At 42.4% G+C, this 25728-nt stretch overlaps 2 protein-coding genes across 3 annotated transcripts in view; one reads left to right on the top strand and one right to left on the bottom strand.

Moving 5' to 3' along the window:
• Window positions 1-25728, top strand: part of sesn4 (sestrin 4) — a 28478-nt gene that overhangs the window by 1427 nt on the left and 1323 nt on the right. Inside the window, exons 2-10 of one of the 2 annotated variants that reach the window (XR_015098938.1) lie at window positions 3685-3882; window positions 5124-5306; window positions 6290-6538; window positions 6882-6978; window positions 8662-8786; window positions 8880-9046; window positions 9136-9280; window positions 10605-10746; window positions 23451-23967. Coding sequence is in view for 1 of the 2 variants with exons in the window: in XM_086101340.1 (XP_085957466.1) it covers window positions 3685-3882; window positions 5124-5306; window positions 6290-6538; window positions 6882-6978; window positions 8662-8786; window positions 8880-9046; window positions 9136-9280; window positions 10605-10694 (1254 nt within the window). In the remaining variant the exon portion in view is untranslated. Of the gene's footprint in view, window positions 1-3684; window positions 3883-5123; window positions 5307-6289; window positions 6539-6881; window positions 6979-8661; window positions 8787-8879; window positions 9047-9135; window positions 9281-10604; window positions 14087-23450; window positions 23968-25728 lie in introns of those variants that run through there. The other variant, XM_086101340.1, reaches the window with a different exon arrangement.
• foxo4 (forkhead box O4) lies at window positions 15200-25213 on the bottom strand. Its single transcript, XM_086101322.1, has 3 exons — window positions 23517-25213; window positions 20854-22263; window positions 15200-19837 (listed from the first exon to the last, which is right to left on the bottom strand). Exons 1-2 carry the CDS (start codon window positions 23964-23966, stop codon window positions 20866-20868), a joined length of 1848 nt encoding a protein of 615 aa, XP_085957448.1. The 5' UTR covers window positions 23967-25213; the 3' UTR covers window positions 15200-19837; window positions 20854-20865.

Raw genomic sequence — 25728 nt, 5'->3', positions numbered from 1 at the left:
GTACTGTTTGCCCACTAATACACAAACCTTTCCAGTAAATTGCTTTGCTACACTAGTAACACTACGAGGCTCAAGTAGTCCTTTCCAAAGATATGGAATTAATGCTCAAACGTATATCCGAAATCCTTGATATCCAGCTGAAGGTCCATAGACTAGTGTGCTCTTTGTCCTCGTGGTAAAGAATAACAATTCATCCAATCAGTAGGACAACTACATGCCACTAGTGAGGCAAAACTGCCCGAGGTGAAATCAACATGCTGCCAGCTAGATGTTAACTCGTTTAATTTTATGTTGGCACTTGTCACGATGTGGGATTGATGCTCATAAAGCTTTTCATAAATTGAATATCCTTGATATCCAGATCGAGGTCAATGTACTAGTACTCCTTGTCCTCTCTAGTAAAGCAATTCATCATCGAACAAGTCGAATGAGTGAGTCTAACTAGTAAAAACATTTTCCAGTACTGTACCGCGTTTCTGCATACTAGAAACAAAGACATCGTTGTAGTTCTAACAACTCCGCAAAACTGCTCTGGTTGACATCTGTTTGCTACTAGCACTACTCTTGACGCATGAGATGATAGCTAGAAGAATTTGATGTCACTCGTAGTACTTTAGGCATTCAGATGACGACAACAGGCACAGTTTAGGAACATGAACTGTAGCTGTGCACTAGTAGGACAGAAGTGGCGCTTATCATGAAAAAGAAAAATGGCACCGGTAAGAAATAATGCATTGAATTGCCTTGCAGTAGTGAGGACAATAGAGAGTACTCGTGCTCATAATTTTCAAGGAGACTGAATAAATGCTTCAGTGGCTTCATGAAAAGGCCAAATCCACTTTTTTTTCTTTTTAATGAATGAAATTCATGTTTCGAGGCTTCAATCAGTCATACTTGAAAGTTTTGTTTTTTTTTTCTTCACCCTGGATCACATTTTTTTGTCTTCTCCTCCTGCTTCTTTCCTCTTCTCTACAGCCTTCTTCCTTCCATCTTCTTCTTTCTTGCCCCTTCTTTCCTTCTTCTACTTCTACTTCTCCTCCTCCTCTTTGTTTCCGTCCTGTGGCCTATTTGGCTGGTTTTGCGCCACCACCGCCAACCTCAGTTCAGGTTGCATGGCCAAAAGCAGCCCATGTGTTTCCGGATGAATTTATGCCCGGCCCACCGCGTGATTTGGACGCAATTGGCATGCGGATTGAATGTCCTGTATCTGTGACTCACAAAAACACACACACGACTCAAGATGTCACATGTACGCGCCGAGAAGCCATCTTGTTTGCTTTCTTTTGTGCGTTCATCACGCCTGTCATACTCCTCGTCTTTGTCTCCTTTGACTCCCAATGATGTTTTTCACCATTCCCGCGTGGGAACAGGAAGAAGCTCCCCGATCAATAAACAAAACAAGCTCGCTGTTCTTTCCTTCGTTTTCGACTGTCAGTTCATGCCCTTGATCTTTTTTCTGCAAATTGTTTTTCCTCACAACATACGCCAATCCGGCAAAATCCGTGAAGCTCTATCAGATTGCGGAATCATTACAGCGAGTTCTTCTTATTTTATGGTGCTATGCATGGCTCTTTAAGCCTACTAGTGCACTATGAAATTCACGTCATGAAATCAAAAAGATAATTAACCAACAAATTCTGAAAAACAACTGTTGGTTGCAGCCGTAGCTGTGCTGTGGTTTGCGCTGTTTGTGTTTACTATAGTTGCTGTCGCATTATGTGCACAAACGCCTTGGTAGTCATGCCCTCCTCCATCTCGCTGCTTACTGCACTGAACAAAAATGTGCTTTGTAATAGCTCCCACCGTCTCCGAAATGATGATTTATTCCTTTTAGCGTTATCTGCCCACATGCATCGTGTTTTTTCCTCTCCTTTTCATGCGGGTGCTTATTTTTTTCCTTTTTTTTTTTTGCGCATGCGAGTGTACAATAAAGGTGTGTGTCTGTCCTTCTCAAGAGTGCTGTTGTCGGCATCTTGTTTGTTTTCAGCCAATAGATAGGAAGCATCTTTATGTGTCTGTCTGGACATGAAAAAGGCTGAGAGATTTCAAAGGCATTTATGTAAAAAAAAAAAAAAAAGGTATAGGTGCTTACCTGCTCCAACATCAGCCAAGAAAATGTGTTTTTGATGGCAAAATAATACAGTGATCCCTCGCTACTTCGCGGTTCGTTTATCGTGGGTTCAGTGCATCGTGGACTTTTTCAAACATATTAAAAAATATATATATATATACAGGTACAGTATATATATATTTTTTTACATATACATGGAGTGCAGTACTGCATATGTTGCTCTATGTGACTCGCTGTTGTTTTGCAGCTTCTCGCGGACCGTTTGCGGCCTTTAAAAAAAAATATATATATATATTTTACCTGTTTATGTTAATTGGACGCTATTTCGCGGATTTTCGTTTATCGCGGGTGGTTTTTAACCGCGATAAACGAGGGATTACTGTAAATGATCAATGAATCACCAGAGTAACAATTTTATATTTGACACACTTAAGTATTTAGTTATAGTACTTGCTGTGTGCGTGCGCATCATGTGCGTGTGTATGTTTGTACATTAAGTCACGCTTCTCAGCATGAATTTAAATAATCTCCATCATCTTTCCTCATTTTTGTAGATTTCACACGTCAAACACTTTGATCAATCACAAGCTGCTTGTAACGGTCGGATTTCCACAGAGCGTCCATATTGTTTTGATACATGGCGATCTCATCCAAGGAGACCCAATGCTGCTATCTGCTGGCCTTAGTTTTTAATGTGTGTGTGTGTGTGTGTGTTAACTTTTCCAACTTAATGATCAAACCAGAGTGGGCCAAGACTTTTCTCCGCCCATTCCCATAAAGAAAATAGTTGACGTCAGTTGCCGACGCTAGTCGTTGTGATTCTCATTGACGATATTTCTCATCAACGGCGCTCAAAAAGGGAAGCGTTTGCGACATCTCCTTCAGTCGAGCTCATTGCTGCCTGGCATGTTGTGGCACAAGGTGGTACTACACTGAATGCCTGCAACTGTAAATTCAAACTTTCCTGTATATTGTAAAAAAAACAAAAAAACAAAAGAAACAACACACACACACACACCCGCTTAAATAATAATAAAAAACTTGAAAAAAATCTGCGATCGAGCAGGGATTCACCAAATAATCATCACAAGTATTGGTTCCTCTCTGGATACACAATACAGTGATTTAGACGTATGAGGAAGGAAATGATTCATGATTCATTCTGCCATATGTGTTCCCATGAAAGGCGGCTTGAAGTTTCGCTTTCACGTAAAGCGAGACTTTTGCCAGCCTCAGCTGTGGCTCGGCTTCCCCTCAGACACACTTGAATTGGGAAATGACATCACAAATGTCCTCATCGTTTTCCCTCCGAGACAGTCATGATGAGAAAATGCATTGCCCAAGTCACAAAAGTGAAAAAAAACCCCTTCACAGATAACGCCTGCCATATCACCGTTTTTTTTAGTGCTGCCTTTGTTACACTTCAAATTACTGTACATTTAACTTTTACTTGAGTATCAAAAATAAATTTTGTTGTATTCTAGGAGGCTTTTATTTTTTTGAATGCCTCCAACTACGGGAGACACACTCTGATAATTTAATATCTAGTGTGTACTTGTACTTCAGCACAAACTGTCGAGTAATTTTGCTCCCCTGTTGTTTTGTTTGATCAGGCGATGGTGAGCAAGGAAAAGGAGCGCGCCTCGCTGGTGCTGATGAAGTCGGCGCTAGGCCGCGGCAGCGTGGACGCCGTGTCGCAGCAGATGGCTTCGCACCCGCAGTACCTAGAGAGCTTCTTGCGAGCGCAGCACTACATCTTGCACATGGACGGACCTCTGCCACTGCCCTGTCGCCATTACATCGCCATCATGGTGCGTCAACGGCCTGTTTTTCCTGTTTTAGAATATTTTCCTTTGAAAAATAATGGTGTGGATTTTCCAGCAAATAATGAAGAAACTGTTTGTGAAGGGTTTTTAAATCAACAAAATAGCACTCCATAACATTGTTCTTGATAAAAACAAACAGTAATGCCATCATTAAATACATCGGAAAGAATTATACACGCTACTCCTTCTGGTGTGTGCATCTTGGCCACAGGGGGCAGTATAGCACAGCCATACGGATATAAAGTACAGAGCCGGTCAGTCCCCAGCAAGCCACAGTCATCTTAGTTGTTCTTCAGAAGGGATGAAGAATATATGCCAGTATCAATGTTGTCTGTCTACATGTGTTGATGCCGTATTTGTGTTCATGTTGAAATATTCGTTGCTTCATGCACCACGACATACATGCAAACCGTGCGCCTGTGTTTTTGCCTTGCTTGTTAGCATTGAGCTAAATGGACTTTACTAAGTTCTGCGGTTGTTTAGATACACCATGTGTAATTGTGTTATTTTTTTAATTTGTTTGACAGTTAAACTTTACCTAGGTGTGGCAAAAAATGTCTTGAAGCCTCCTTTCCAAAGAATAGGTTACTATCTGCCCAACTGCAGCTTCTTTTCAAGTCACTTGAGTTCACTACCCTAACACAACAATTTGTTTTGCAACTTTTTCAAAGCAAAAAATAAAAATCCACAAGAATAGGTTGTATTGAAATTCACTTATGACTTTCTTCCCTTGTTAAACTTTGACTTTAACATCAAATCATGACTTTATTTCGGGGGGGGGGGGGGGATTCATCCCTGTAAGATGCTAATTTTTATCCAGACAAAATACGTCTTTGTTCTCTTCTTGAAACAGTACAACTTGATTCTCATAACATCATAACGTTTTTCAAAAATATAAATAGGCAACTTCCCATCCCTTTATCCAGAAACCGGACATTATTTCCAATTGATGCTGCAAAAAATGCACAAACATAAATGACAGACTTTGGTTATGATTCCTTGGTTCCGTCTGGAATATATTACAAAACAGGCAAAGTAGTTGATTGTTTTCCAAATACAAGACGATATTTACAAATGTCCTACTTTGGAAAAAAAACAAAACACAAAGCTAATCAGTTAGCCTTAATGGAAGACTATAGAAAGCGGAGAATATTTACTGGAGAATGTCTGAAATTGATTTGGACAATTTGAAGTTAACACGTTTGAGCTTTTCTTGCTTTTCCCAGGCGGCGGCGCGCCACCACTGCAACTATCTGGTCTACCTGCACTCGGCTCAGTTCCTGAGGCTGGGCGGTGACCCCCTGTGGCTGCAAGGCTTGGAGGCGGCGCCCCCGCGTCTGCGCCTGCTCGACCACATCAACAAAGTGCTGGCTCACCAGCCCTGGCTTGCCGCCTGCTCACACATCAAGGTAGGAGGAGAAAAAGGGGAAAAAAAGCACGTTCACCTTTACGCAAGGGTGAGCTTCATTGTTGCTGTCGCTGATTTTTTTCAGCGATTGTTTTTGAATGGTTTTATTTTGTATCTCAAATCCAAAAAAGTTTTGGGGGTGTATTTTCACAAGAAAAAAAATGCTCTGAAGAGTATTGTACTGGATAAAACCTATCGCAACGTTTCTCTCCAATGTGCTCTGCGCATAACTTGAAAGCCCAGACGATTAAAGCCCAAATTTGACTTCCTGGTTCTTCCTCCCCTGAGGGTCAATTGGCAAACCAGCTTAACGGCACATTCGCATCACCTTTTGTTTTGTCCTTCCACTGCAAGTAAGCCAAAGTCGATCTCCTTCCCAATAATAATAATAATAATGATCATCATCATCATCATCATAATAAGTAATCTAGTAATTTGGAATAATTTCAAATTACAGGTTACTATCAGCAGCAGGTGGAATTTTTTTTCTGAAACTTCATAGCTGTAAATTACAATGCATGGTCAAATCTAGATTGCACAAGCTTTTACAGGTCAGACTAAAAAACAAAACAAAACAAAAAAAAATTGTATATCGTAATCACCTGATGTGCTGAAAAAAGTTTTTGAAATCGGTTTCAAAAATCACATAAAGCCATCTCTGATTAAAATTTGCTTTTGACCAGTGTCAATTAAGATTTGTTATTTCAGAAGTGTGTGTCAAACTGCTAGTCATTCTCACTAATCATCAGCCAAGGAGTGGCTCTCGGTTTCCACAGACGTTGGTGACCCCTGTTAAGTTGTCCAACATTTCAAAGGTTTCATTAAGAGGTATTAAAAGGTTAAATGTAAAGGGATGAAAAGTCCCTCCTAATACACGCAACACTGGAGAGTAATACAAATAATCCTCCAGTTTGTCCCGATTATCGGTATGTGTGCACGCATGAGCTGGCCACCCACCACCACACCCGACTTGTGTTCCCGCAGACGCTGCTGAAGTGCGGCGAGTCGTGCTGGTCTCTGGCCGAGCTAGTTCAGGCTGTGGTGATTCTGGCCCACTGCCACTCGCTGTGCAGCTTCGTATTTGGCTCCAACGCCGATTCGGGCCACCCGACGCCTCCGAGCAAGTCCCCCAACGGCACTCCGCCCACCTTATGCGCCTTTGACGCCGCAAACGGCAACCCCAACGGGCCTCTGTGTCTTGACAACACCGCCGAGCAAATGACGCGAAGATGGGTAAAAGAAAAAAAGCTCTTCTACGAATTGCAGAAGTTCACACTTACTTGATGGCTAACAATTGTGGCTTTCATAGTTATGCATAACCGAAGTAATAGTGAAATCAGGTATAGAAATTTGCTCTCCATGTAGCCAATCAATATAATGAGCTTTGGAATTGATCGACTGAAATCACGGAACCTTTTGACTGTATTTTAATCTGTTGAGATGACCTGGTAAATCCAAGCGAAACGGACACAAATTTACTTCCAATGAGCAGATGATGATTTGTGCCTGTGTTTTTGCAGCATGCGAATCAGTCACCGCTCACATTGTCCTTTTGTTTTTGTTTTTGTTTTGTCAGTCTGTGGACTCGAGTAGTGACGTGTTGTGTCTGAAAGAGAGGATCCACAGAGCCCAGGAGGAGCGGATGCTGCACGCCCAGACACTCCAGCAAGCCGGTAAACAACACAAACTGCTCTCCCTTCACTCACGTGACGTTCATTGGCACGTAAAACAATCAATAATTGGTGCTGGGAGATTTGGAAAAAAACTTCTATTACGATATTAGCCATTTTGAGTCCCGATTACGATATATCCTTCCATCCAGCCCTTTTCTGATCTGCTTACCCTCCCAATGGTCGCGGGGTGTGCTGGAGCCTATCCCAGCCGTCTTCGGGCAGTAGGCGGGGGACACCCTGAACTGGTTGCCAGCCAATCGCAGGGCACACAAAGATGAACAACCATCCGTGCTCACACTCACACCGAGGGTCAATTTTGAGTGCCCAATCAACCTGCCATGCATGTTTTTGGAATGTGACAGGAAACCGGAGTACCCGGAGAAAACCCACACAGGCATGGGAGAACATGCAAATCCCACACAGGAAGGCCGGAGCCGGAATCAAACTAACCAGTCGACCACTGGGCCGCCCCCAATTACGATATACAACAATATATTTCAGTTATTCTACAAAAAAAAAAATGCAATGCGTGACCTTTTCTCACTTTATTTTGCACTGACATAAAACAGACCCCTATCAAATGAGAAATGCATCGAGTCGTGCTGCTTTTCACAATTATCAAATGTAAACAGAAGCAAAGTAGTCGACACATTTTTGCACAAATATAGATGTCTGTCACGTTTGCGAGGTGGTGGTGGACCCCAAAAAGCAGACAGGAGGGAGGAGCAGGGTGAACTTGACGAATTATATTTAATAAAACAGAGAAAACTGAATCCAAAACAAAGTGCGAACAACCAAAACTAATCCAAAGTAGCAAAACAAAACCATGACTGTGGCAAAAAACTAACAGGAACAGAACCATGACAGAAACAAACATGACAGTTGCAAGCAAACAAACAAAAAGCAACGAACAAACATGACAGTAGCCAAGAGCAACAATGACCCGACCCTGAGTGTTTGGGGAGGAGTCCTTTTATACAACTAACAATTACATAATGACCAACAGGTGTGCAACTGCAGGGGGAGCCCTACAGTGCCACCTGTTGGTCCCAAACCAAATCATGACAATGTCAATCTAAATAGGAGGCAACATTTCTGACAGAAATTGATGAAAAAAAAACATAAATTAAAAAGAAGAGCTTTACTCTAATGTAATTTTGAGAACATTCATTTTGCAGGTCTCAAAAGAAACAATCAAAACTCAGTCCTGTATTTCGAAAACAAATCACATTTGTAATATAATATGCATCCATTTTCTGAATTGCTGATCCTCAATATTAATTTACATTTAATGTTCCAGGCCACTCCTCCAGGTTGGAATACGGGACGGCGTGACATTTCCTGTTCATTTATGTGTATAGAATTATTTTGTATTAATTTTCCCCCCAGACGCTGATCAGCCCATTCAGGGACAGCGGTTACTAGAGTGGACAGCTCCGCAAATCTTGTTTTCTCTGATACTAATTAATATTAATGTGCCTAAAGACTAATAACAGTTGATTAAAAAAATCCTGATGTAGATGCTCATTATTTCTGCAAGAAAGGGTTACATTGCCTGCTGTTTTATTGTTCAAAGTTGGATATGCGATATGTGCCGCCTTGATGCGATTCCAGATAGACCTCTGTGAGAGGTGTCTATTTTTCTTGCAGCGGTTCACTGTTATTTTCTTTTGTTTTTTTCAGATGTTGAAGAAGACGACGAAATGATGTGCCTCGCGGACCCGTCGCGCTTTGTCACAGACCCCGATTTTGATTACCAGGATTTCGCCCGCAGGGACGAAGACCACTTCCAAGTATTTCGAGTTCAGGTGAGGCTTAACGTGAGTGGAAGCCCGCAATTTGGATCGATGGGGGGTTGTGACTTTTTTTTTTTGTGTCTGTGTGTGTTTGTGTGTCGTCAGGACTACTCGTGGGAGGACCACGGCTTCTCGCTGGCCAACCGCTTGTACTCCGACATCGGCCACCTCCTGGACGAGCGCTTTCGAAGCGTCACCGCCGTGACATCGCCGCTCGGGCCCGAGTTGAAGAGGGCCGTCTGGAACTACATCCACTGCATGTTGGGAATTCGGTCAGCCTTCGTCCTCGTGCCCAAACGTTCTTTGGTTGTCGGCGTGGAAACGGTGAGCGGATTCAAAGATGGTTTATGACTGGCGGCAGGTACGACGATTACGACTACGGGGAAGTGGACCGGCTCCTGGAGCGAGATTTGAAGGTGTACATCAAGGCTGTTGCGTGTTTCCCTGACCCCAGCAGAAGTTCGGCGCGTCCACTGGGCTGGGCTCCTCTTAAAACATCAGAGAGGGTGAGTCGCCTCTCAAAAGTGGACATTTAGTGTGGCATTCTTCCCTTCAAAATGTACAAAATTCTTTCCAAAGTTGTGACAGAGAAGCACCAACATCCCTCTGCAATTGACCTCACGTCAAATATTTTTCCATCTTCCTGTTATTCCCACTTTTCTCCCAATTATATATTTTCCAAATCTCAGTTCTCACATGTTACTGATTTAAAACATTTTCACTCCCCCCACGACTCCCCCAAAAATAAATAAAAATAAAAATCCCAACTGAAGGAATTTGTCATAGCTCCCTGCTCAGTCTACATTTCTTGACCGATTGATTCAAACCATTCCAACTCGAAAATGTTCACAACATTCAGGACATTTTTGGAACTGTTCTGCACACTCTATCAATTCCCATTTTTTTCCAAATTCCCAAATGAAAACTCATTTGACGTTTTTATCCCCTTTGTTCACATTTGTGAACCGATGCAATTTGAGCGGACTGTCGTCCAGAGAAGACAAATACCCACATTTCAAAATGTAAAAATTTGATCTATTTACCTTCCTCCACATTCCTTGACACATCCTGCATTTTAACAATTCAAGTATTTCCGCGACTGCCCTTCAGTGTTCGTGAACAACTTCTACAAAATTGCATTCTCTCGTTCATGTTATAATTCAAGGTTATTATAGTCAACAAAAATGGATCAAATAATGAAAACTAAAATTGAAAAAATATATATTTTCGTTCACAAAATAAAATAAAAATGAATGTTTAAAAAAATATGACTGAATGAACCCACAATCGTTTTGGGGTTTTTTTTTTTTTAAATATTAATAAAGGGCTTCCGCACACCTCAATTTCGAGGCTGTGGGAATGATTTTAGTATGTTAAATGACCACTAGATGGCAGGAGTGGCTTTGATCAGATCTTTGTCGCGCACAGTGTGTGGGTGAGTGTGGAGTGTGGTCCGGATCCGACAGCGCCTGGCTCAGCCAATTTGAGAAAAACGGCTGGTATTGAATGAGCTAAAATGTTTTTAAAGTCATATTTTTTGTCACGTTTCTACGATACAATATTTACTAGTAGATATATATATATATATATATATATATATATATATATATATATATGTATATGTGTGTATTTAATTTTTGCAAACAAGGAATAAAAACTAAAAGTAAGAAACTAACTTGGAAACTAATTGAAACCAAATGAAAAAAAATGAATGAATTAAATTAAATAACAACTATGACAAAAAAATGTAACTATAATGATGCTGGTATTGTTTTCCACGTAAAATGTGCCACATGGCCGTCGCGATCACTTGGTCTCCGTCTTCCCCAGATCCATGTGAATTTACTCATCATGGAGGCGCGTCTGCAGGCGGAGCTCCTCTACGCCCTGAGAGCCATCACTCAGTACATGGTCGCCTGAGCGCTTCCCGCCAGCTCCTGCTCGATATTTTTTTTCCTCCTTCTCCATCGAGGTACGCCAGCGAGCCAAAAAGTGAGCGAGCGACAAGCTCACTGGCGGCGGGACAAATCTGTGGCCATATTAGGCGCACTTGTGCTCTTTTTTTTTTTTCTCCCAGATGTGTCACACCCCCTCCTCCTCATCACTATGTGCAATCCCATTAAGACTTCAGACCACATTCACAAAAAAGTATTTAACTTGTGGGGGACATTTCAGGATGAAAATACACAACTGTTACAGGTCAACTTCATTTGACCTTCCGTAAACTCCTGAATACGCAGAAATTATTTGTAGATTTTTATTTTTGAATCTACTTATCGCTTTTTTCCCCATCCATCCATTTTCCAAACCGCTTGCACCCACAAAAAATAGCTGGGCGGGAAAAAAATTTGTGCCCATTTTAATGTGCGTCAATTATTCCAGGATTTATTGGTGGACCGTGACCCCCATTTTTTGTGGAAACCCCTACTTATTTTTTCCCTGAGCCGCTGCTTATTTGCAATTTTTTCCAGGGGCAAAAAAAAAAGCAAAAAAAAAAATGATATTGATAATCACTTATTTGTGGATTCTTATTGGGAACCTGTCCTTTTTTTCTCAGGACAACCCCCAATCCACCCCACCCCCATATTCACTGTATGCATCTCCGGTCCCGTTTGTTCACATTTTTTCGAGACAAAAAAATATATATATATTATATATATATATCCAGTCTCTCTGTCTCTCTGTATCAAGGGCTGTATGTATGTATGTATGTATGTATATGTGTGTGTGTGTGTGTGTGTGTCTATATACAGTATATAATATATATATATATATATCCATCCATCCATTTTCCGAACCGCTTGATCCTCACTAGGGTCGTGGGGGGTGCTGGAGCCTATCCCAGCCGTCTTCGGGCAGTAGGCGGGGACACCCTGAATCAGTTTCCAGCCAATCGCAGGGCACACAGAGACGAACAACCATTCACGCCCACACTCACACCTAGGGACAATTTAGCGCGTCCAATCAGCCTGCCATGCATGTTTTTGGAATGTGGGAGGAAACCGGAGCACCCGGAGAAAACCCACGCAGGCCCGGGGAGAACATGCAAACTCTGCACTGTGAAGCCGACGTGCTAACCACTGGACTACCGGTCCACTATATACACTGTGTGTGTGTGTGTGTGTGTGTGTGTGTGTATATATATATATATACACACATACACTGTATATAGACACACACACACAGCCCTCGATAGAAGTGACAGAAAGGCATGGATGAGGCTTGGAAATTGTTCTGAATCAAATATTTGTTGCGTGTTCCTGTCCAACAAAAACGTTGAACAATGGTGCATTCAAAGGTTTTGAGAAGGTCAAATTAAAATCACACAAAATGTTCTCGGGCATTTTAGGCTCATCCTGAATTTCAGCCCAATATCCCCAACTTTTTGTGCATAGCATACTGTCCGTCATGAACACTCTCCTTATATTCGTAGGTGTGAAGTTTTTGCCCAATGTGGATAAGATGAATGTTGTCCTCATTCAATGTTGTTTGAAGGACCCTTTTGGATCTCCAGAGCTGTTTTGTACAAAAAAAGAGAACCCAACAACCTTAGTTTCTTTTTTTTTGTTGTTGTTTTTAAGCACTTTAAAAAAAACAACTTTATATATATTTATAACGCAAGGAAGCAAGTGGAGAGCGGAGACGTGACATGGGAATTCTTTTCTTCCCGTGTATCCGAGGATTTCTTTTTTTTTTTTTTTAATGGAAGACCTGCTGAAAAGTTCATAGTGACTGACTGAAAAACAAACAAAAACAATTTCAGAGTAAGCTTGTGCGTGAGCGCTTTGTGGTACACAAAAAAAAAAAAGAAACGAAGTTGAGCCATCGACAAGATGATTGTCTCTGTTTTCCTGGCCCGTTGAACAAAATCTGTTTTTCTGCTGTATGGAAACACATTGCACGGTACCGTTTGCCAAGCAGAACGCGCAGCTAACTTTTTGTTTGTTTTGTTAAATGATTCTTTTGGATTTTGACAGGTTTTGTGTGCTGGAGTTGTTGTTATTGTGCTCTGTAGGATTAGCAAATGCTTCTCAAACTGGGGTCAGAAAAGTCATTTGCGAAAAAAATCATTTCAATAAAAGTGCATAGCTACGCCAATAAATCATCACATAAATCTGACATGTTTGCGACAAAAAGGGCCTTTCTTTTGAAAAAACAAGTGTATTATTACTGGAAAACATTGTTTTTTCCGATACCGAAAAGCGTATTTAATCTAAAAATAACCTTTTTTTTTTTAAAGGATAGTCATCAGTTTCAAGATAAAAGCGTTGTAGTGTGAAAATAAAATTGCCTTTTTGAAACTCACGTGTTAAAATATCACTTCCTACCCGTGTTAAAGTCTGATGGACCATCTCGTAATATTATGACTTCATCTTGAAAGAAATCCAGTCTTATTCTGCTAAAATTGCAGCATTTTAGCCCGATGAATTATCTCTCTTCTTTTCAAAATACTGAGATATTGTACTCATCACATCAAAATTTGCTTAGTTCTAAAAATAAATAAATAATTGCAATCCTGACATTATGACTTTGGTAAAATACATCTTGTAAGATTCAGAATTTTAAATACAAAATACATCATTTTCTTGAATGGATTCTGACTGCTTATTTTGGTTTGTTTTGTTTTTTTGGACAAAATTATGAATTTGCTATTGTCACATCATGACTTGATCATGGAAATAATATCCGTCTATTCTGTTAAGATTTGTGACCTTTCATTCCGGCAAATAAATCTTCGTTCCTGTAAAACGTGGAACTTTTTTTCTTGAGACAATACAGGTATAACTTTCATACAAATTCTTCTGGACAAAATATGAATTTGCTATCATAGCGTTATGACTTTTGTGTTGGAAAGATACGACAACTTTGATTTTTTTTTTTTCTGCAATAAGCAACTTTAAAATCTGGCGTTTTTTTATGCACATGTAACTTGCGTTAAGATTATGAGAGGCTCCTTGGGGAAACAAAAAAATCTCAGCTGGAACCAAAATGTTTCCGAAGCTTTTCCTGTGGAGGTTGGACGACAATAATGAAACAAATGAAAGCACAGACAAGCGTCTCTGGGAATCGCACGAAGCGGCCGGGCTGCGGTGGCACAAGGAGAAAATAAATAAATAAATAAAATGCCCCAACTGACTCTGTCATCAAACCCCTCGGGAATGAGGCAAAACAAACGTTTGACACACACGGATGTTGCGCTCCACCCTGAACAAATGGACACAAAAGCAAGTGACAAAAGAAAAAAAAAGTTGAAAGACGCAAAAACGTGAAGTTCTGTTTTCTATAAAGATGTTTGAGGAAAAAAATCAAAATGCTGTTGTCTTGTTTGTTCCCTGCTACCATCGGAGTCAACAAACAACCGCAGGAAGTGCTGTGACTTAGACGACAAAAATAAACTCTCATGTAAAACAAAACAAAACAAAAAAAACTCACCTGCACCAAAAACACATGCAACCACACAAAAAAACACACCTAAAAAGCATGTGCACCAAAAACAGACTTCACATATCAAAAAAGCACACCCATAAACTTGTGAATTTTAAAAAACGGCCCCAAAAACCTGAATTTCTAACACTATGTATGTGTGTATATACAGCTATATAGATATGCGTATTATATATACACAGTACTGTATATATATATATATATTTTTTTTTTTTGGCATTGAGCTCTTACTTTGTACTCTGATTTTAACATCTTTTTTTTACTTTAGTTATTTTAACTGACCCAAAAAAATCGAAATTTCTTATTTATTTTAATGTTGATGTTTTCTTTTTACAGACTTTTAACTCACAAAAACGTTTACCCTCCCCCAAAAATAAATACTGAAACGTATTTTATCATTGACAAAAAAAAAGTACTTTTTAAAAAAAAAATCAGTGCATGCTAGAAATTCTGTTTTTTTTAACATTCTTTTGATGTGGAAGCAAATAAAATCAATTTCTTAAACTTCATTTATTTTTATATTTTAATTAAAACCCCTAATTTTGACTGGAAATTTATTTCAACATTGACAAAAAAAATTACTCTGAAAGTAAAATCGGGTAAAAAAGAATTTACATTTTCTAACCCCCCAAAAATCTGATTTAAAAAAAGATTATAATGAACTTTTAATTTAATTTAGAGTGTTCCATTAGCCTGCCATGCATGTTTTTGGAATGTGAGATGAAACCGGAGCACCCGGAGAAAACCCACGCAGGCTCGGGAAGAACATGCAAACTCCACACAGGAAGCCCAGAGCCGCAATCGAACCCTGCACCTTTGCACGGTGAGCCGGAGCCGCTAATCAGCCGACCATTATTAAACATTTAGCTTTTTTTTTTTTAACTCTTGTTTTATAGCTTTTAAATCTGAATTTTGAGGCTAAAACTAATTCTAGGAAATAAATACGCCAGACATGATGAATTGAACTCAGGAGAGCAAAATGGATTAAAGCAGTTTATTAACTCAAAGTTTCCATTTGTTGCGTCTCATTTGACTCGATGAGGACGAGGAAGGAGGTTGAAAACTACTTATCAAGATCAACCCATCAATCAACAAAATCATCATGAAAATAACTTCTTCATGCTCTCATCCCGTTAAGCTAAATTCTAAAATACTGTGTGACCTGGGGACCGACTTCTCCAAGTCATCAAAAACATCATCAAAGGGGACTGACTAGTAGCTCAAAGGGACAAAAAAATCAAATCGAGATCAAGTACAAGTGGAGTGACTCCAGCAAAAAATTAAAATTAAAATAAACCAAAACAACATACAATTCTGGAAAGCCCATGGAGCATTCATTCCGTATTCTGCTTCAGCTCCGTGTACTAGTACACTCTATAGTTCTCGCTAGTGTGCCAATTCAGCACACCGCGAGAGTGATTGTCTAAATAGGAGTGTTTTTCCACTACAAGTGCCACTTTTGGTCTACTTGTTTACTACTAAACCACTGTGCTGCACTAGAAACGCTACTTGGCCAACTAGTAAACGTGTCGCGCACTTGAAGCCAAAGGATATCAAATAAATGCTGAAACAACTGTTTCCAGCATTTATTCCACATCCTTGATTTCCAATGTGTACTAGTATACTCTGTGTCCTTTTGGACAACTTGTAGGACATGTCACTAGTGAGGCAAGTGTGCTGTCGTTCACATCAGTATACAGTACTACTAGTAAGACAATCAACAATGTCTTACTAGTAACACTTAAGTCAAAAAGATGACTGTCTTTCGTTTCTGCACACTAATTGGACATGGACTAGTTCCTCGTGAGGCAAAATGCGGCACTAGTAGAAAGATTTGCCTCTTGTACGACTAGTCAAGCGCTAGATGTTACTTTTAGAATTTCGTAGTACTATGAGTGAAGCAACAGATTAGTCAAATGTCACTTGTGCTCAAATATCAATTACTGTCCACTTTTGCCTGACTAGTAACACGTCGTCGTCCTACGAGGATGCCAAAGGCGTCCTACGAGTGCACAAAAGTGTCAAATTGCAATGGTAGAAACATAATTGTCGACAGTCATTCATTCTCCTCGTGCATAGTCTCACTTGTCAGGACAACGAGTAACTAGAACATGGCAGCGTACGAGTAAAATATTGAGTAAATGCTCATATTTTTTGCAATCGTCCACGACTATTGGACACTTCTGCACACGAGTAGAACAAGTACGGTTACGCGCTAGATCAGGGGTGTCAAATTCATTTTTGTCACGGGCCACTTTGGAGTTACGTCATCCTTCGGAAGGCCGAATTAATGTTGAATCATCACATAGTATGATAACTTGTCCACAACAAATTGATGGATTACTAGTTTTGAAATCAGTCAATTATTTGTTTCTTATTTGTTCACTTACTATTCAAGTGAGTATAAACCGGGTCAGAAAATTCTTGCAAAATCTCAGTGTTATTTATTACACATGACATTTTGGTACAGATTTTAGAAAGGATCATGGAAGTTGACGCACATGATCTGCTTTCGTGGGCCACATAAAATGACGTGGCGTGTCGGATCTGGCCCCCGGGCCTTGAGTTTGACACCCGTGCGCTAAGATGTTAACTAGAACTCGTGGAATTGAATAATGTCACACTTTGAAGCTGCCATATCCTACTAGTGTGCCGAATCGTCCGACTCATGAGGACAAAGAGCTTACTAGTACACAGGTGCACGAGTAGAACATGGAATTAACGCGGCAATTTATCTCTCACACACACACTCACACGCGCGCACACACACGTCCAGTTCCATGTAGTTAACATTCCATACATAAATTCATCAAATGATTGGGGTGTCATACTAGTTATTGTGGGAAGGTTGAGGACTAATATATACGTATATAAAGAGGGGAGGGATTATAAAACATATATGATGAAACAAGTAAAAAGGATTATTATTGAGTCTTGCAGGTAACTTTCACCAAGGCCCTGATATGCATCCAAAATGACTCATAGCACCACGCCAAAGCAAATAGAGTGCTTTTTTTGACTTTTTCTTTTTAAACCATTTTTTTTTCTTTAAACGTATGAAATGATTGGTGAACAAACTGTACATGACCAGAAAATTAAATACACACACACACACTCACACAAAAAGAGAACAATTTGCGTACACACTAGTAGCAACGTCATGCTAGTGTTTCCATCTTGGCAGGAAGTGAAAATGCCCCCCCCCCAAAAAAAGCTACAAATGAAATGCATAGCAGGTTTTTTGTTTGTTTGTTTTAAGATGCCAAGGTTTCAAAAAGCAACAAACAATTTCCAGTCGCGGCAGAAAATTTAAAAATAAATACTTTTTTTCCCTTTTGTCACATGATTGAGCTTGTTTTCTTCTGAGCGACCCTGAGAGGTAACGGTTGTATGAGTCTTGTTTTGTTTTGTGTTTGTTTTTACCATTTTGTTTTGAGATGACTTATGTGTAAAAGCTAGAAAAATACCCCCCCCCCCCAAAAAAAAGCTTATGTACACTGAGACACTGTCGAGTTGAGTGCGCCCCCTAAATGCCATGCATATGCAAATATTAGTGTTCCTTTGGTAAGGTTTTATATATACACACACACAAACACAAGTCTACATGCGTGTCCATTTTTACAAAAATAAGTATAGAAAAACTGCTGTTACAAATCTGAAAAATCCAACCCTCCGATGTAAAAAAAAAAAAAAAATTTAAAATAGCATCTCTATAATTCTCCAGCTATCTTGTATATTAAAGCTATAACCCCAAAAATATATATATATATTTTTTTCAAGTTAGTGAGGGTATGCGGCAAAATATTAAAACCCTTCGTGGTTTTTTGTTGTTGTTGTTGATTAAAATTTCCTTCAAAATTCTCTGAATAAATCTGCATCGCGTGTCAATAGTTATGTGCAATGTGTGCATTGTGTGTCGAAATGTTTCAAACCAAAAAGAAAAAAAAGTTGAATGTATGGTCCTGGTCATATGTTAAGTGCTAGAAAAAAATGCACAGAAATTACAACAAATTCAAAAATTAGGTAGTAACATTTGATAAGAAGCCAAACAACCACTTGTATGGCAATTTAACCTCAAATGCCCAAAAAACATCCAAACAAATAACTTCATTTCATTAATTAGGATATTTTTTTCGAATGATCCTACTGCAAATCAAATCTAAAGCGGGATACACACACGCATATTAATTTTCAACATGGAGACCCCATTTTGTCGATGCCGCAGTACCAAATGTGACCCCGAGCACAGCATGACTGAATCGCTAACACAAGGCTAACAGCTAGCTTATCTGGTCATCTTTACCGATCTCGCCCTTTCAACAGTGCTTGTTGTAACAAAGCACTTTGCAAAACATTTTAAGATCCTGACGCCGAGGTCGTAGCTCCAGGATGCGCGCACGAGAATTTGCCATCATAAATATTGAACGGCATTTCACGATTGTCCAATTCGATCGGGGAGAAAAACCGAGGACGGTGCCAGTGTACTCAATTGTTGACTCTCGTCTGTGTCAATTGAGCGGCTTTATTATTTTTCCATACCACAGGTTAATCACTCGGGATAATTTTTTAGAGATGTCAATTAATCAGGCCTTAAAATGACCGACTGTAAAAGATGTAAAACGCTAATATTTTGTCTTTCGGTATGGACATATCCTGCTTATTGGCCACTGTAAATATGAAACATATTTCACGTTCACAATTGTTGGCCCAACCAGATCGCACCCCAAACACACCCCCACATCAAAAGATAATCTTTTTGAGAGAGCCGACAATCGGACCAATGCCAACTATGATCGGAATGAAACATTCAGCTTAAGTGCCCGTCATTTCATTTCACGTCAAAAGCGCCAAGTCTGTCGCTCAGACAAACTCCGTTTTTGACCGTACACATCCGGATTTTCCAAGTGTAGATATTGAACGGGTTTAACATCTGCAACAATCAGCCCCGAATGTTTTTGAGTAGTAAATCCCGACACTCCACGCCATAGGACAATCTTTTGAGACATCCATGAAGAAGGTCTTAGATTGGGAAAGGGGAGAATGCAGAAATGTGTCCCGATTATCGGTATGTGTGTACTCCGCCTAATTGCTTTATACACCGCTTAATTACTTTATACACTGCATGGAGGTAAAAACAAAACAAAACAACAACAGACATTGGCCAAATAGCAATTACCGGTAGTGTTGAATTAAAAAAACAAAACAAAACGTTTTTTTAAAAAAAAGTCATGTATCGTCTTGTGTGAGAAACAATCGTCAGCGTTCTCATTTTGTACTGATCTGCAGGCTCTTTCTCCTGCAGGGAAACTGGCCATTTCTTCAACACACACGCACAAAGCCTCCATCGAGAAGCCGACTGGGTACCGCATCCACCCGGAAAAATGTTTGTGCGTAACATGTTGACAACTCGCAGGCGGAGTTGAGGAAGTCTTGATGAAGAAAATATCCAAGAAAATTGAGGAAGATGAGGAGAAAGAGGCAGGGTGGTGGTGGGGGGAAGCATGTGCATAGTCGGCGGTGGCGTTGGCACGTGACAAGAGGCTGGTCCGCGTGATGACGCGGAAAGACTTTTTGTCCTTTTTGGGGAGGGCCAAGTCAGGGAGGCGGGGTCTCGTCTCCTGGAGAGAAACATGAGAAAGTTCAGCAACCGAGGGCCAAAATCGTCAACGTTAGCTTTGACCTTCATCTTCTTTTGGCAAGTAAAGATGGGAATTGGACTTTTCTTTTTGAAGAAAGTTAACCATTAATGGATAAAAAAATAAATAAATTCTAGAGATCATTTCTTTTTCATTCGCGGCAAAGGGGAACATTTATATTCAAGAGGAGACCAAGGGCAGAAAGAAAATGGAGCTCCAAGACACCTTAGCAAGTGAAGGAAAAAAAACGTGCATAAAAATACAAGTACAGTATTTATTATTAAGTAAGGAGGCAAATTTTATCCAAGAGGAGAATCAGGGCAGAAAGTCAACAGAGGGCAAAAAAATTACGAAAAAGGAGAATATGAGGTAAATAGAGATTTTTATTTCTCAGTAAGGAGACAAATTTGCTTAAGAGAAGGCCACGGGCAGCACGAAAATGAAAAACAGAAAAGAAACGCTGAAATGATGTTTATCCAAGAGGAGACTGCGGTCAGAAAGAAACAGTGCGAGCAAACGACAACAAAAGTTAAGCAGTATGGTAAATAGTGGCATTCACTTCTCAGTAGAGAGACAATTTGATCTGCGTCCAGCAAGCACAGGGAGTACCAACAAATTAAAATACTGGTTAATTTCTTGGCAAGGAAACTAATTGAATCAAAGAAGAGACTAAGGAGAGAAAGGAAACAAAATGATGAAACGACTAACCAAGAGGATAACTAAGGGCAGCAAGAAAATGTAGCATCAACAAATAACAGAAAACGGATAATAAAGGAGGTAAATTACTGTTAACTTTTTGGTAATCAGACAAATTTGAGGAGACTAAGGGCAGAAATAAAACAAACACTGAAAGAAAGGACTGTTATTCAAGAGTCAACTAAAAGCAACACGAAAATGGCGCGCCAACAGAGGGCCAATACTGGTGTTTACTCCTCAGTACGGAAACAATTTGACCTTAGGGGAGACTAAGGGCAGTCAGAAAACAGCAGTACACCTACCTGGCAAAGCCTTTAGCTGGGCACCCAGTTGTGGGCGGAGCCCTGCGTGGTGGAGGGCCCTGCATAGCCCTGCCCAGCGGGCAGGACGGGGTCAAAGTTGAAGTCGATACCGTCTCCATCCATGAGGTCGCTGTTGATGATGTAGTCCACGTCGCAGTCCAGGTTCTCAGTGAACATGTCCACGTCCAGGTCAGTGGGCAGCCGCTCCGGCACCGCCTGGAAGCAGGGCGGCGCCACAAATGGGGCCGGGCCTGGGCCCGACAGGGCGGTGTGCTGCGGGGCGGCATGCTGCACCTTCAGACCAGGTATCTGCAGCGGGTCCGGGGACATGCCGGAGAGGATCATGCCCAGACTACGGGGAGCGTGGTGCTGATGGTGCTGCTGGTGGTGCTGCATGGGTGGCTGCAGGCTTCGAGGGCCCACCGTGTTGGCTTCCAGGCCTTTCCCTAGGAGCAGCTGCGTGGGTTTGGGCCTGACGCCCACTACCGGGGAGCCCAAGCCCATGAGGCCTGCCGGGGTGGGCACGAGCAGGTCCACCTGTGCCATGAGGACGTCACTTGGAGGAGGAGAGTCGGAGGTGAGCAGCGCCTCCAAGCTGGAGGGCACGTGGGTACCGTAGTGGGCGGTGGTGGTGCCGTGAGAGGAGTTGAAGAGAGAGTTGCCAAAAGCGGGTGCGGCGTCCTTGCTGGCGGGCCCCACCGACGCCTGGGGCGGCGTCTGCGGTGCCTGCAGCTGATGAAAGGAGGGGAAGGACGAGGAGCCACGTGGCAGCAGAGTGGCGGCGGACGGCAGCGGGGTGGGCGGTGCCGGTGGGGCCGTGCTGGGACTCGCACCGCCCTGCTGGCCACTCATTAGAGTCAGCCCGTCGATCAGATCCAGCTCCTCCATGAGGGTCTCGGCCAGAGTGGGCGTCAGCGCGCTGACGGCGTAGCGGCCCAGCAGCCCGTCCTCAGGGACATTGTCGTCCTCCTCCTGCCCCGGCGCGATGGGCGACAAGCGCCCGCTCAGGGTGCTGGCGTTGGAGCTGGTGCGCGGCCGGAAGGAAGTCCACATGTCGGCGTCGTCCAGGCTGCCGCGGGACGACGGGCTGCTGCTGCTCACCCCCCACTTGGGAAACTGCTGAGACGAGTTGGGGCTGTCGGCGCCGGTCCGCGCCGCCACTGTTGCGCCATCACCCTGTAGAACGCCGCCGCCGCCGGCCCCCGCGCTCGCCTGCTTCTTGGTCTGCTTGGCGCGCATGCGGCTCTTCAGCAGCTTGCTGCTGTTGTCCATCGAGGTGGCACGGCGGCGGGGTGCTTTCCCCGTTTTGCCTCCTTCGGGGTTGAGCATCCACCAGGAGCTCTTGCCCGTCGACTCGTTGTGGACCCTCAGGAACTTGTTGTGCAGCGACAGATTGTGGCGGATGGAATTCTATAAGGAAAAACCATTTTCAGGGAGGCCACTCTTCACATGTTCCCCGCATAATTATTATTCTGATTCACATATTCAGATTTTTTGGGGGGCGCCATCCTGTCGAAGTGAGTTGAGGAGGTTCATATTGTGCTTTGCTGTCATTTTATAGCATTTTAGTGGCATGGAATTATGTTGAAATGAGTTGAAGAGCTTCATGTAGTGCTGTGCTGCCATCATATGACATCTTAGCACCAAGCAACCATGTTAAAGTGAGTTGAAGAGCTTGATGTAGTGTTTTACCGCCATCTGTTGGCATTTTAGGGAAAAGGAACTATGTCAAATTGAGTTGAGGAGCTTCATGTAGTGCTTTGCTGCCATCGTGGGTAAAGGAAACTAGGTCCAATTGAGTTTTAGAGGTGCCTTGCTGCCATCCTATGGCATCTTAGCACCAAGGAACTATGTCGAAGTGAGTCGAGTAGCTTCATGTGGTGCTTTACTGCCATCTTGTGGCAAATGAATCCCTTTTTGAGGTGGATGCATCAATTTCAATTTCTAAAACATTCCGAATTTCCACGTAACGTCTGTCAAAAATTGCACTCAAGATGTTTTTCAATTTATTGGTTCACCTATGGGCAGCCCGGAAGTCCAGTGGTTAGCACGTCGACTTCACAGTGCAGAGGTACCGGGTTCAATTCCAGCTCCGGCCTCCCTGTGCGGAGTTTGCATGTTCTCCCCGGGCCTGCGTGGGTTTTCTCCGGGTACTCCGGTTTCCTCCCACATTCCAAAAAACATGCGTGGCAGGCTGATTGAACTCTCTAAAATTGTCCCTAGGTGTGAATGTGAGCGTGGATGGTTGTTCGTCTCTGTGTGCCCTGCGATTGGCTGGCAACCGATTCAGGGTGTCCCCCCGCCTACTGCCCGAAGACAGCTGGGCAGCACCCCCCGCGACCCTAGTGAGGATCAAGCGGTTTGGAAAATGGATGGATGGATGGATGGTTCACCTATTTCACTATTTGCCAATAAACACTGTCAAAAAAAAAAAAATGTTGTTTTTACCTATTCCTCCATTTGCCTCAACACAGTAAAAAGAATACTTTTAGGATGTTTTACTCTGACCAATTTCACTATTCTCCGCCTTTCAAAAATGTACAAAATAAAGACATTTAATTTTTAACAGTTTTCAACCTTTTTTTCTGTCCTGTCAGTCTGGCCTCGACCCATCAGTTGAGCAGCACTGTTACTGTCTACCACAAGCGGTGCATTGGACTGACCTTCCACCCGGCTGAGCTGTTGCTGTCGCCCTTATCTCGGAAGTAAGGCACCGTCTTGACCATCCACTCGTAGATCTGCGCTAACGTCAACCTCTTATCGGGCGAGTTCTCAATGGCCTGGCTGATGAGGTCGGCGTAACTCTGGTTCCCCCATGCGTTGCGCCTGGACGAACCCTTGCGGGGTGTCACGCCGCCCACGGTGGGGTCGGTTGCTGCCCCTGCCACAGTGGCCGCCGCCTTCTCTGGTTCGGCCACGGCAGCAGCATGCCGCTGCTGCGAATCCGGCTTGTCGTCATCAGCTGGCGGTGTCCCGGCGGCGGACTCTGCGCCGTCTGGGGTTTCCTGCTTCACGGCCGAGATGTCTGGCCGGGGAAGCGGCCATGTGCATGAGCGGGGCCGGCTCTGTGGCTCAAAATCTGGGTCAATGGGCGGTGCTGGCAACTCCTCCATGGTGAGTCTCTCGTCCACCTCCACCTCTTGGCTACTTCCGCTCTACTCCAAAACACCGGAACTACTTACAACCCTCCAAATGTTTTTTATCCCGGGAAGGAAAACAACAATATTCTGAGAGTAAACACTGGGGGCCTATAAAAAAAAAAAAAAAAGACGTAATAATCTGGGCACACCAATCGCTCCAGTTAATCCTCAGATTGGAGATTAGGGAACCCAAATAATCTCCTTAATACTAACTATCATAAACCTTCTGATTTATATTGAAGGAGGGAACGGGAGCTCCTTTGTTTGAAATAATAGTAGTGAATTTCCCATACGCAAGCCAAAGAAGCAAGTACTTTGGAGTAAAACATGAAAAGTACTTTTCAATTTTGCACACTACTTTTAGTAGTGGGGAGTTTGACAGTAAATGGAATAGTTTGTAAACAAAGTGATGGTGACCTGTGTTGCCAGTTCAATTTCCACTTGAGGGATTATAAGGAGTATAATAAATTAGACAAAAGAAATATTTAAAAAGAAAATGAAAAAAACCACTCAAACGAGCCTTAGTACTTCACACTAACAGTCCAGTCAGGTCTGAAATTAAAGACAAACAACCCCAGCACCAATTTAACCACTAGTGGGAAAAAAGTACGAAATGGTGGTGTGATTGATACGAAACAAGGGGCGGGTGAAATTTACTTACTAACTGTACGCAACTACAAGAATCTCATCCAAAGAGCAGTGTTTTTAGGTGTGCACAATCCGCCACATGTCGCCATCTGCCATGTTTGTCCACTCGTGGCGCCGCACACGATGCCACGAGAGGCAGTTACAAAACGCCTCTGACTACGCCGCCGAGGCCCCGGAGCTCGCCACGCCGGGCTTCTTACCCCCGCGACGTGTTCGTCTCGACTTTCAACAAGTGGTCGTATAAAGGAAGCCCGTCCAGCGGCGGCGGTAGCGGCGTCTCGTCCCCCCGGGGTGAAGCTCCCAACTTGTTGGGAAAACAAGCCCGGGTAGCCCCCCGATCACGTTAGCCGTTTAAGCTGCTGCTACTCCGGAGTTTGCAACGCGCCGAAAAGTCCGCCGAGAGCCGCCCAGAACTCGCGCGAAGTGGCAGTTTGGAGGCGGCGACGTCTCGCCTGGAAGTTGTGGTCGTCCCGGTGGTCCGAAGATGCTCCCCTCGGATGTCTTGAATAGTTTGTTTGCGTTTGTTTTGTTTTGACTCGAGGCGAAGACTCCCTTCTGACGTCTGTTTACCAATGTCAAGTAAAACGTACTGCGCATGCGCCCATGTGCATTCTGGGAAATGGAGTCATTCGGCCGGGAAACGCGGGCGTAAACAAAACTTGAGCCTTTTATAGTGGCTTACGTAACTGTTCCAGGTACGTACAGTCCACGCGAGCCAATTAGGCATTAACCAGAGGTCATCGGCCAAAAATTGTACTCAAGTAAGAGTACTGTTATTTAGAAACTAACTTGAGTACAATTTTTGCTCTAAAGTTTAGAGTAATATCACTTAAGTAAAAGTAAAAAGTAGTCTTCGAAATAATTACTTCAGTCAGTATTCCCTGAAGTGATGACCAACTTTTGAGTAAATCATAGAGCTTTTTGTTTTTAAGTCACCCTTAGCGTGATCAAGCAAGAGATTCTAAATACTTATGTTCCCCAACAATAATCCCTTGAACTGAAAACGAAAATGCATTTTATAAAAGAATAAGGTCATAATGCAGGTCATTATATTCATTCATTCATTTTCCGATCTGCTTTCTCCTCA

The sequence above is a fragment of the Hippocampus guttulatus genome, chromosome 2 (genome assembly GCF_054856545.1).
Source record: "Hippocampus guttulatus isolate MCC_2025c chromosome 2, RoL_Hgut_1.0, whole genome shotgun sequence".
NCBI lineage: Eukaryota > Metazoa > Chordata > Actinopteri > Syngnathiformes > Syngnathidae > Hippocampus > Hippocampus guttulatus.
The sequence above is the reverse complement of the archived record's forward strand: the minus strand, read 5'-3'. Positions and strand labels throughout refer to the sequence as shown.